Source organism: Takifugu flavidus, chromosome 7, assembly GCF_003711565.1.
Source record: "Takifugu flavidus isolate HTHZ2018 chromosome 7, ASM371156v2, whole genome shotgun sequence".
Taxonomy (NCBI): domain Eukaryota; kingdom Metazoa; phylum Chordata; class Actinopteri; order Tetraodontiformes; family Tetraodontidae; genus Takifugu; species Takifugu flavidus.
Window position 1 is genome coordinate 6,133,089 of NC_079526.1, and position 12,212 is coordinate 6,145,300.

A 12,212-nucleotide genomic window follows, 5' to 3' on the forward strand; every position below is an offset into this window, starting at 1 on the left:
CTTAGAAAATTAAGTATCAGCATCATAAATCTTGGAAAGTTACAATAATTTGCAATTCACCCCCTCATCAAAAGCAATATTACCCTAATTTATTACCTCCCCTCAAAAGGAGGGGGAGCTAAGAGTTTATCAGTGAGGGGATTGATTTTCATTAACTGATAGTAATAAAGATGAACTGCCTGCCGCGCACGCTGACCACAAGCCACACTTTATTGTAATTGGGACACGTTATTTCACAGGCCGGTGGTTATAGTTTTGAGTCCCTCCTGATGTTTTTTTGATTTCACACCCAGAGATGCTCTTCATCATGTCCCTCAGCTGAGCCGCTGATGGTCCCGCTGACCCATCTTAGCCTTTTCCAATTGTCTGGCCATCATGTGGGGCGCCTCCTCGCCCCCGGCGGTGGTCCTTCACGGCGCCGCCGACCTCCCCATCATTCAACACAACCCGGGAACCAGTTTGAAATTTTATTGTAAAATTGGAAAAAAAGGAGAGAAAGAGAGAAAAGCCCCAATAAGTTTGTCTTTTTGATACATATCTTTATCTTACCGTTAAAGTAAAGAAAACATAAATAAATGAGCATAAATAAATAAATAAATAGATCAATAAATTAACATCAAGTTACACACTTGACCAATTAATTTTAAAAAATTATCAATCAGTAATATGAATTAATCTAAGCAGCAAGTATTAAGAAATTTCTACAGGGGGGGAAAAGTTTGGTTTCTCAGGCTAATACAGAACACAGCGTTTTTCTTCTTTTTTCGTGTGTATTTTTTTTCTATAAAAAGATACTGCTCTCCCTGTCAGTGGCTCCATGCTGTACTGACGCTGCCACGCCAACAGGTGGCGCTCTCCTTTAAAAATAAGATGAGCAGGGACAAAATAAAGAAAGAGCGAGAGAGACCAAGCTGTAAACGACGTGTCCTCCTCCGGGGTTGAAAGGATCGCGCTGAGATTCCGCTCATCACACAAGTCTTCCAGCTGTCTCAACGTTTCGTCCACTTTTTGTGCTGAGAAACCACAAAGTTAAAATCTTTATAAAGTGATACCCCCCCCGCCCCTCCCCCAACAGGTCAACTCCTATCCCTCTAGGTATCAATAAAAAGGTCCTGTGCTGATTCTCCATATTATACAGATTTCATATTTATAATAAGTTACTATCCTTAGCATTCAAACCATAGGTAAAGAATTGTTAGCGCTAACACGAGTAGTACCATAATCGTTAATCTCTAACCCTCCCAGCCCCCACTGAGCATGCTCTGAGATCAAAAGGGCACAATGGCAGGGTGATAATTTAACGTTATGATGACAAAAATGGAGGCAAAAGTGGAAAAAAAAGAGATAAAGAGCACATGCAGGTCATTCCAAATGCCGTTGTCAGTCCTCTCCTTCCTGTTTCAGTGGGTTTCCTGTTCCTACTAATTACAAATTGCAATTAAACTCCAATCCGTCCCCAGATTGTGGCCATTTCATTAGCTTCCTCCTCAAATGTTCACAGTAGGTCTGTATATTAAGGCTTACGCACGGCTCCATCCACAAACCTCGTCTGTTCTTACTGCATTCGATCAAATTTCTTTTATTTTCACTCTTTTTTTTATCTCCATCTCCGGGCAGAATGAAATCAACTCCATGGGGTTTTTTTTTTTCCAGTCTCATTACATTCCAGCCACAGCTGGCATCTTTCATTTGCATTACCCGAGCTGTTGTGAAGGCCAAATTTCATTTGATTTGAATTATTAAAAAAAAGAAAATACAACAACAACAAAAAAAAACCTCATTCCAGAAGGAATCCCATAAGATTCCTGACTGGGTTTATTTGGCCTTGTTTCGCCTCAGGATAGGGGAGCGTATATCACGGCTTCCTGCATATGCATGACCCCGACTGGACGAGGACGTTCCAGAGAGGAAACAGAAGAGGCTTGGGCCAATTATCTGTATGGAAGCTAAACTTCTCACCTGACCTGACCTACACTGGTTAATCTACCCAAATCCGGCACGAGATATGTTCAGGTAATTTGGCGAAGGGAAGAATCTGATCATCGCCGTTCATTTGTAGTGAGTTCTGATGTCGTTGCTCACGTGAAATCCCACCAATGAAGTGGAACCGAGGCGACAGCGGTCCTCTGACTCCTGGGTGCTTTCTTGCAAGCGCCGTCAACAAAGGGCATTATGGGACAGAGAAGTGGAATCGGAGCTCAGAATGGACCGAAACTGGAGGCAGGAGCGGTGTGTGACCGGCGCTAATAGCTAGCTGTCATACCTTTGAAGCAGCAGCTGTAGCAGCTTCACTTACAAGCCTGCTGCCGTCTAATTGATGGATGGCTTTGTTCTTAATTTGACCTCTTTGGGGCCAGGCTGTTCCTCATCTATGCAAACTCTCGCTGCGCCATTCCACCCTTTAAAAACACGCTTCCGACTCCCGCCGGCGGCAACTTCCTTCACGATGCCGAAGGTTTCACTGCGTGGTGGCCTCAGGTCTGATTTGGGGGTCCCTCCGGAGCGCCGCCGGTGGCGATGTGGGAGGAAAAATGGACTCTGTCACTCAGTCAATTCATTGAAAATGCCAATGTGTAATTGATTGTCCATCTCTTGCCCCGAGGTGCTGCTCCCCATCTGATCAATATCACCATTATCCTAATTATGCTGTGGGGTTAGCACTCAGCCCCCGTGAACTGATGGTTCCTATTAGGAGGGAGATATGCTGGCACTAGGATGTGGGGTGGTGGCGGCGGCGGCGGTGGCGGGTGCGGTGGGGTCGTACTCTCGTCTGCTGAGAGCAGCTGGAGGAGCTTGGCAGAGGGAGAGGCTGCGACCCAGCAGGGATATATTTTTACAAATGTCATCGGGGCTCATTTGAATAATTTATGGAACAGTCAGAAGCACGTGCGAGTGCTGGGTAATATCGATGTTGAGGAACCAGCCCGGGTTTGGCGTCAGGACTGGGAGGTGCTGGAGACAGCTCTGTAGGGCTGCATACACTCCAGATCAGTTGGGGGGGTTTGTTTAAGAAGCTGCCGTGTCACTTTTTTTGGCACTGGGAGACGGTTTTCTTCTTCTAGCGACAACAGCGCCGACACATCACACACAACCGGGATGAAATGCTGTCATGAAGCAATGGGGGCAAAATAAAAACATGCCCAAATTGAAGGCTAACCCACATATTTTACACCACTAACTTAGTGCTATACTTATTACCTAGTATAGCTTCATTTTTTTAAAACTTTTTTTTTTCTGTTTTGATTTAATATTCTCAAACCCAGTAGCCATAAACATAAAAGAAAAAAAAAAAACCTTCCCTCTAGTTTCAACCTGAAGCTAATATTTCTTCATAAGCTTAAATTGTAATATTATTAGTAGCAGTTTTTTTTAGTGTTAGTATCATTGATATTACTGTTCGGAACAATAAAAATGTTTGGTCCTTTGGTCCCTTAGGCTGAAGTATTTGCAGTTGTTGGACAGTGGGACCCTCGGTGACCTCCGAGAGTCGTGGTTCTGCGCTTGCTGAGCGGGACGGTGGCAGAGGGAGAGAGGGAGGCAAAGAGAAAGGAGGTGTCTGCGGACGGACAGAATAGCTTCTCTTTTTTTCCAGTTTTTCTTGATCTTCAAGTTTAAACCCTCATTTGTCCAGTACAGTAAAAGCCACAAGCGCTGCTTTCCTTATATATATATATATATTTATATATATATATATGTATATGTGTGTATATAATATGTATATAGAAATCTATCTGTTCTTGCTGCTTTTTTGTTTGTAAGTTTGTTGCTTAATTAACAATTCAAGTCTCAACAAGAAAAAAAGTGTTTGTTGTTTTTTTTTGTCTCGTCTTATTTTCCCCAGTTTTATTTTTCTCTCCTTCTTCCGCTCCAGGTTGTTGCCGTCTGGCCGCCTCGGAGTCGATCCTCCTCCGCTCTCGTCTGTAACCTACGTCTCCGTATGTAAATGCTGATATGTCTTCAAAAGTTCCTTAACGTGTTGATTTTTTTTTGAAACATGTTTTGAGCTCAAAGGGAAAAAAAAAAGTTGAACTCCTCAGAGATCCTTCCTCGTGTGTCCTCTAAAATCTGAAGAAGAAGAAGAAAAAAGGCAATTTCAGACCTTACCGCTCATTAAACTGTCATCCCCGAGATCCATTTCTTTACTTTGGATAGTTCAATATGGCTCTATTATATCTGTGTAATGGTCTGCAGAGAGCTAACCCACGCTGGCACTCCAATCAATCTTTGTCAATCACTATGATGACAGATTTTTCTATAATTAATACCCCCGCTGTGCTGCATATGAAATCGGCCCCTATAGTTTCTACGTGTCTGCACATATGAGGCGCTTTAATGCACGGACTGGATTTATATTCAGAAACGCGCCAGGCGAGCCTCACCTGTGCTGCTGCAGTGAATACTGAAGGTAGGTCGTGTCAGTAAGGGCGGCTGGCGTCCTTCGGTCTCTTTAGCTGGACTTTCAACCTCTTCATCCCAATCTGGAAGCCGTTCATGGCTTGAATAGCTGCCTGCGCACTCGCAGGGTTGTCAAAGCTCACAAATCCTGGGAAAAACACACAGGTTTATGAGCTGGTTGCAGAATGCAGCCAGACTCGGAGCATCCAGGTCAGTTCCAAACCAGTCAGAAACTGAGTTCTAACGACAGACGCACTAGCTGCAGGTTTGTGTACCTCCTGGAGGAGACTAGATGGCGATGTTGAGACGCCTCCGGACTCCGTCAGCGTGATTTTTGTTTCTACCCACAGTGAGCAGTGATAATGTCAGAACTGGATTTTTACCAGCAGTTCCTCTTTGCTTCCCCCCTTCCTTTTCATCAACTTTTTGCTACAGCTAAAATAACTGACTTCAAGGCCCCGGCGTGGGCGTGTAACTGTCATGAGGCCTCACTCTTACGACGTCTCGTGGCTGACAGTTTTTGTCTGGGAGTGATGTAACATCAAGCTGTTCCGAGCTCCTCCACTGAGGCGTGCAGGGAAGTGACACATAATTCTGAAGGTTAAGAAAAACACAGCTGCACATTCTGGAGGGGGCTTAAAGACCTAATGAACCGCCGCTAACTTATCTACATCTAGGAGTTTGGAGGAGTTTGGCAATAAGGCGCAATAAGAGCTTCCTGATCAATTGACCTGTTTAGAACTCCATAATATCCCCGTGAAGAATTGGGGGGAAAAAAAAGTTTGAATAAATGAGCGAGTCACAGAGTATTTGGAACGAAACAAAAGCCAACAGCTCATCCGTCTGCCAAAAACCCCACTGAACACCCCCCTCCAATATGTGCTGCACATCCTGTTTTCATCATGGGTATAAATAAAGCCTTGAGGATTCAGTGACCAGAAACTGCAGTGGAGTGTGTCTCCGCCTGACATGCTCCCCCGCGTCTGTGGTGTCATTAGGAACAGTCCGTGACCCGTGAAAAACAGCAGGAGTCTCCGCACATCCGCCGCCACCTGGGAGAGACGTCTGCCCGCCCCTCTCTCGGCCGTGGGTCGGCCCGTCGGGGCCAAGCCTGGGCACCGGGAGAGGAGGGATGAAGAAAATATCGAGGCTGAGAAAGGAGGTGACCTCCTAACCTGCCAGCAGGTTACTCAGGAGCGGAGTGGAGCGATGGTTTGACGGCCCGAGCCTTCTGCCGGGCCCCCTCACACGCGTTACCGGGATGCTTTCTCTCCGTTTCCCCGTCTTTTGCGCGTCATCAATCTAAGTTTATCCCCTCTTTCTTCTTTCTGGATTAATCACACCGTTGTGCCGCCTCCCTCCCCAGGCCAAACATTATGTTGTAAATGCACAGTGTACACGTCAATACTGCAAATAGCTCTTCTTTCATGAATTTATATGTTATTAAGTCCCTCTGGGGAGACGGCTCTGGCAATCAATTTTGCCCTGGGTTCTGCTGTTCCCTGAAGTAAAAACAAATGCTGATCCATAATTGTCCTTTGCCTTCCAACCCCCACCAGCACCTACCCACCCTCGCTCCACCGGCCCCTCCTGCTGCCATTGTTGCCAGCCTCCTCCAAGTTTGTCTCAGCCCCGAGGCGAGCTCGGCGTGCAGACTGATGGAGTTAAATGAGACGGGAGGCGTGGAGGCGCGTGAATCAGCCTCAGCAGTGACAGTATTGATGGGGTTGGGAGAACGTTGATGGGGTTGCTGATACAGCACCTCCAGGTTTCCAGGTCACACAGTCACCCAACAGAAGCAAGGACGTGGGTTCCGATCGACTGCGCCCCTCCTCTTCCTCAGCAGCCACGCTGAAGCAGGACAGCCCGTCGTGGCTCATAGCTGCTGATGTCAAACGCCATCAGGATCTACAGCCGCTACAGTGGCTTGTTTTTGCAAAGGATTCTTGTTTAGCCACGAGAACGAAAGCCTTCATCGTTGGGCCAGCTCCGAAGCGCCGCACCTCGGCTGGGAGCTTTTACACAACCCCCACAAGCTGAACGTTTCGAAGTAAACGGCCTGAACTCAGAGAACAAACGAGACCCCCCCCCCCCCTCCCCCATCTCCTGATAACATCAATTTCGCATTTTCTTATGGGGAGAGTTCATTTTTCCACCCAGCTGACCTCATCTCGATGTCATCATATCTCAGGCTCCGTCTGACATCTGTCAGCGCGGACGCTCCAAAGATGGACGACTCACCGAAGCACTTGCTCTGGTTGGTTGCTCGGTCCATGAACACCTTAGAGGAGATGACGGTGCCGAAGGGCAGAAACATCTGCATGAGTTCATTGTCTCCGAACTCCTGTGGCAGGTGGTAGATGAACAGGTTACAACCCTCTGGACCTGCAGAGCAGAGGCGAAACATGGGACAGAGCCGGAGGGGAGCATGCGCGCGTGTGTGTGTGTGTGGTGTGTGTGTGTGTGTGTGTGTGTGTGTGTGTGTGCGTGTGTGTGAGCGAGAGAGAGAGGGACAGAGAGAGAGAGAGAACTGCATATTTGTCTTTTTTGATCAGCACTGTGTTTCGTGTCGGCTAAATCGAGATAAGTTGAAATCGATTTTCACAACAGTCTGTGAAATTAACAGCGATAAAACTCTCAACACAGAAACTAGCTGAGAAGTCATTGCTGGGATCTGCTGATATTCTGCTGATAAACAGAATGTATTAAAAATATCTATTTACATTTGCCCAGATTTCCAGATTAAATGTAAACATTAAAGCCCCCACCATGTGGGGGCGCCGGCTCGTCTAATTTTGGGCTCTGCCTTTGCTTCTGTGGCAGCTGTCTTTTGACCCCTCCGTACTTTGCATGAACAACAACGTCCAGCTGGATTGTTGCAGCACCAGAGGAAAAAAAAAATCCTCATATTGCACTTTAACACTAAACAACTGCAACTAAACTACACTTAATAACAACCTGATTTAAAAATGACTCTTTCGGTGTGTTGACACCTTGGAACAGGCCGCCACAGTTTACCTCCAACTTTAAATTCTCCATCTAGATCCACAGTGATGGATCTCATTTCAGGGACTGTAATTAAGAGAGTCCTGAACGTGTTGCAGGTCAGTGATGTATTACAGTACTGAGGAAGTACAGTAGAGTACAGCTTAGTCCTCTTAATGCTTTATATACCTATTATCTAAGATGACGGGATTCTCTCCACTGCTTCCCGCTATTTATCAATTAAAGAGAATTTGATGTATACAGACATAATACACCTGCCTCGGATCCTATTCTTTATATATGTATTACCCCAGAATGAGGTGTGCACTGGGTTAATGTAATATTAGTCTCCCTCTCATCTTCTTTATACACCCATTACGTAGGGAGAAGTGTGTGAAGCGTAGAAGTAATAATGTTCTCTCACCCTCACCTTCTCTTTGCTGCTGCTGCTGGATGACCTGAGGTGGTTGGGGCAGTGTCTGGCCAATGGGAGTCAGCGTAGTGGCGGGGTAGATCGCTGCAGAGAGCAAGAGAGCGAGAGAAGATGGTTGTGAAATACCGAGGTACCCGCCGCGCCAGAGGTCAAATGTAAGAGAGTGAAAAGCAATCATTGTCGGGGGGACACCCTGCAGTAATTGCCCTGTAAATATGCAGCATTTACGACTGGCTGTGAAACCTGAGAAATGCAGCACGGAGCTGCTCCGTGTCACACCTGTGTATTGCTGTACTCCGGTGAAGGCTTGCTGGAGGGTGTCGGCAGCCGTGGGGCTCTGAGTGGAGTAGGGCGGCAGGCCGTTGGTGTACACGGTCTCCACGGCGGGGTGTCCGTTGGGCTGATGCGGAATGCCGGTGAAGCCGTTGACGATGGGCGTGACGATGCTGGGCACGGCGGAGGTGGTTATATTGGCTGGTGGAGAACTGAGGCCTGCTGGGAGCAAAGAAAAATAACAGGTCCGCCTTTACCGGCTGGCAAAGCACTTTGTGTGCTGAGACAAAATGATGCAAGCGTACACAGCGCATACTCTCCTCTCGTCTACAGAGAGCAAACATAAACAGCACAGGCACGCGTCTCCGCTCTAATGCAGGAACACGGCGACGGCGTGAGTCTATCACCAATCCACAGGTTTTTGGGTTTTTTTTGCAACGCTTCCCGCAGGATAGCTGAGGGAGCAACCTGTGAAAAATGAGCCTGTCCAGAGTGTTTGTGTGATACCCTGCTGGTTCCCACTGCTAAAGATGATGAAACCTCTATGCAACTTCTGAGAGAGAAAAAGGAGGAGAAAAATATGGGCTAAATAGGAGGAGATTACAGAGGAAGAACCGCCTGAGCGAGCAGGTAGCGAAAACACGGAGATGCCTCTCACTTTTATACATCATAAAAAAGACAAAATAACAACAGTTGGCAGTTTGACAAATAGGTGGGTCAGAACATATTGTATATGGTGCACGCCTGAAAGGCAGTTGCAGGAGGCTTCATGAGTGGAACAGAAATTGGATGCTCCCCTGTCCTCTCTCATTCAATGCATTTTAAAAGGACCCTCCTTTGAAAAGTGTTTCCAATTATGCTGGGAACATCAAAGTACCCATTTTGAGTAGAATCTCACTGTGTGATGGGCTCTCTTAAAGGGCCGCTCCGTGGCAAAGCATCCGAGCTCGTTGAAGTGCGGCTCCCCCGAGGACAACCTCTCAATCTAGAAAAGCTTCGCCCCGATTGGACGGGAAGCCTGGGTTGTCACGGTAACCCCGCAGCATGCCATATCCCAACAATCTGGTGGCGCTTGTGAGAGGTGGTCCAGATCGGGTAAACAATCACATCCAGTCTTCACGTTACTGGGATTTATGCTAATGCCGTGGTAAAGACGGCGAAAATCAGGCGCCGCCACTTCCGACCACTGTGTAATATCTATACGTCCATAAGCAACAGCTTCACTATTGCTTCGCCTCCCCTCTCCTTTGCCTGGTGCGCTCCTCAGCCTGCTACAGCATTAAAGTCATGAAGAGTCTGACAGTCCAGCGCAGTGACCGGGGGAATTACCTGGGCCCAGAGAGAGCAGTTGTGCCATTTGCACTGCTTACCTCTATTTATTTAATATTTCTTCGAAGCAGCCCTACAATTGCCTGCTTCCCGTGGAGCTATGATGAATTAGACCACAGCCTCAGCCCATTCTGCTGCCAGGACTTGGGAGACCGCCGCTCCCTTTCAGAGGGCCAGAGGCAGCTCGTCTGCTCAGGCCACACGCGTGCACACAGATAATGCTCCCTCTCCATCATAAGGCAGATTCGTTTTTCGAGCCTTAGCGGCACGGTGGGAGCGCACGCCTCGGAGTGCGCAGATGCTGTGTTGATGGGTGCAGCAGAGGTAGTAGTGAGAGGTGGAGGGGAGCCATTACACACCGTTGCATAAGCTCTGGGGTCACACGGTAACATCTGTTGCAAAGGAGAACATGGGAACAGAACAGGAGTAGCTTCCTTCGGTCGTTTTCATGCAGTTCGCAGCATGGAATACATGAATAATAAAGAATCCCAAAGTTTCCAGCAGAACTAATAAGGCCAGGTTTACTCATGTGCCTCACTGGCCAACTTTAACAACAATCACATGAGCTCTTAATTCTGTAAACATCTGGTTACAGCAGGCTTGTAATGTGTTTTCTGTCTCTTGTTGCTGCCACTCTGGAGGATTCGTCGTAGAAAAGCCTTCTGATGCGCTCCACGTCCCCGCATCTCCCTCACCTTCGTGTTAAACATCTGCCATCCGTCTCTCGGGGTCATCAGAGGCGACTTTGTCGGCGAACGCGCGGCGTTCACACTGAGCTCGTCAGCGCCGCTAAAAACAAGGACGTGGATGTTGCGATCAACATCCGCAAATGGCGAAGCTCTGAAAACGAGGCAAAGTGGACCCATTTTGCAGAAAGGTGACCGTCCCAGCTGTCGCTGCTGTTTGTTACTGTCACGGTGAACAGGAGCGGAGCAGCAAATGCTTTTTTCCGGAGGTGAAGTGCCAAAGTTTTACAGACTATCCTGAACTGGGAAATAAATTAGCATTTCATACCTCAGCGGACGTAGTTTTTGCATAGTGGAAAATGTATTCATAGGCTGCTTACAATGCACACGCGAGAATGCCAATAGGCACGTGGGTGTCTGTGTTTGCCGTCTGTATCGGCCAGCAATAATGACTTGTTGTTCCCCACTTGGGCCTGGGTGAATACAAATGTATGGCACAGCAGTTTATATACATGTTCTATAGGGCCGGCTCCTGACTCACTTTTACACCATCATTACTGCAGTGAAAGAGTCTTCGCCGCACGGCGTTAAATTCGTAATTGTGCTGTTTTCAGGCTGCTTCACTCGAGCGAAAACTGTTGATTTGCTCCTCGCTGTGATTTCGCCATGAAAGAAATCATGACAGATGAATTATTATGCTAATTATACATTCAAATCAACCAAGGATGTTACAGCCATACAGGAAACAGCAATCATTACCAGCACAAGGTCTGCCTATCGCGGCGGCGAGCTATACGCTTCAAAAACGCGCTTTTAACTGGTTGATTAAAAAATACTGATGCATTTGCACTCAACGAGAAAATGTCCATCTGTTCCCGTGTGATTAATACACTTTGATGGGCATTTGGCGGAAAAGGAAAAACCGAAACATTAATTACACTCTGAAGTTTTGTCTGTAATTGACAGGTTACGCTGGCTTTTATGTTCGCTGCACTACATGTTCATCATCTGAGGTGTCTTCATACGGGAAATCTGAAGGGAGAGCTTCTCTGGTGTCAGAGTTTCTGTTCCATTTCTGTTTTCTTTTTTGTCTGGTGCCATTCCCTGTGCTCCATCACATTTCCCACCTATGTGATTACCTGTCAGGCCTCCGTGTTTTGTGTCCTGTTGACTCTCACACTTTATAAACATTTTTTTTTTTTTACAGTTTTATCAGGGAATTATAAGGTGATGACAGCTGCTCCAAATGGCACCATATTCAGAGCTCGACAGAACCTGAAGCCCCTGTTGAAAATGACTTTATGAAGCAGGTTTTTAAATAGCCAGCGATGCGAAAAATGGCTAAACACAATAATGCAGCAAGAAATGCAAGTTTGAAACGCTCCCAGAAAGTTGTTAATGGCGTGAATGTTCCTACATAAAATGTGTTCACCTCTAACTTTACTCTGCTGTCAGCACTTTTATTGATTTTATATCTTGGGACAGCTTCATGCTCCTAAACTTTAAACTTGACATGTTGATTTAAACATTTTATAGTAAGCCACAGTTGGTTATGACCCCGCTCTGTTATGAAGGAGAAGTACAATCATTTCATTTTATGGCCAGATCGCAGAGAAATGATTGTTTTTATTTGAATATTACTCATGAGAGGAAGGGATCGCTTTTATAACCTCTCTTATTCTCAGTCACAATTTTGGCAGCAAGAAACAAACATGAAAAAAAATACAAGGCTGTCTCCAGATGCTCAGCTTTTATCATTTACAGCTCGCTTTCCCAACTGACTCTTCAGATTAACTGAAAGATGGGCCAAATTAGTGCATCCTCACATGGATGCATTTATGTTACACAAGTTATTGTAAGCTGTCCTTCAGGTAGAATCAATACCTGGACCATTGTTTAATATATAGCTCAGAAAGTTCAGCTTTTGCTGGGTTTAGAATCTAAGAAAAGAGCCAGAAAAGCATTAATTATAGAGTAGCATCACTTCTGATGCTCTATTTAAATTTAAACTCCTAACATGATGTCCTGACCTGTTATTGGTGGTCTCAAAAAATCCAAAAAAAGTCTCACCTTTTGAGCCCTGAAGATTTTGGCTTTAGGATCAGCATAAT

The 12,212-nt window shown here is 46.3% G+C and overlaps 1 protein-coding gene across 8 annotated transcripts in view; it reads right to left on the reverse strand.

Annotated features, from left to right (window-relative positions):
- Window positions 1-187: 187 nt before the first annotated feature.
- The window catches only part of celf5a (cugbp, Elav-like family member 5a), a 142,935-nt gene continuing 130,910 nt past the window's right edge, over window positions 188-12,212 (reverse strand). For 3 of the 8 annotated variants that reach the window (XM_057038247.1, XM_057038241.1, XM_057038245.1), the window contains exons 8-12: window positions 8,093-8,305; window positions 7,805-7,897; window positions 6,637-6,780; window positions 4,380-4,543; window positions 188-4,065 (exon numbers count right to left, since the gene is read on the reverse strand). In XM_057038247.1, the coding sequence (XP_056894227.1) occupies window positions 4,416-4,543; window positions 6,637-6,780; window positions 7,805-7,897; window positions 8,093-8,305 (578 nt within the window). In that variant the 3' untranslated portion in view covers window positions 188-4,065; window positions 4,380-4,415. Of the gene's footprint in view, window positions 4,066-4,379; window positions 4,544-6,636; window positions 6,781-7,804; window positions 7,898-8,092; window positions 8,309-12,212 lie in introns of all 8 variants that reach the window. The other 5 variants (XM_057038246.1, XM_057038240.1, XM_057038244.1 and 2 more) reach the window with 3 other exon arrangements.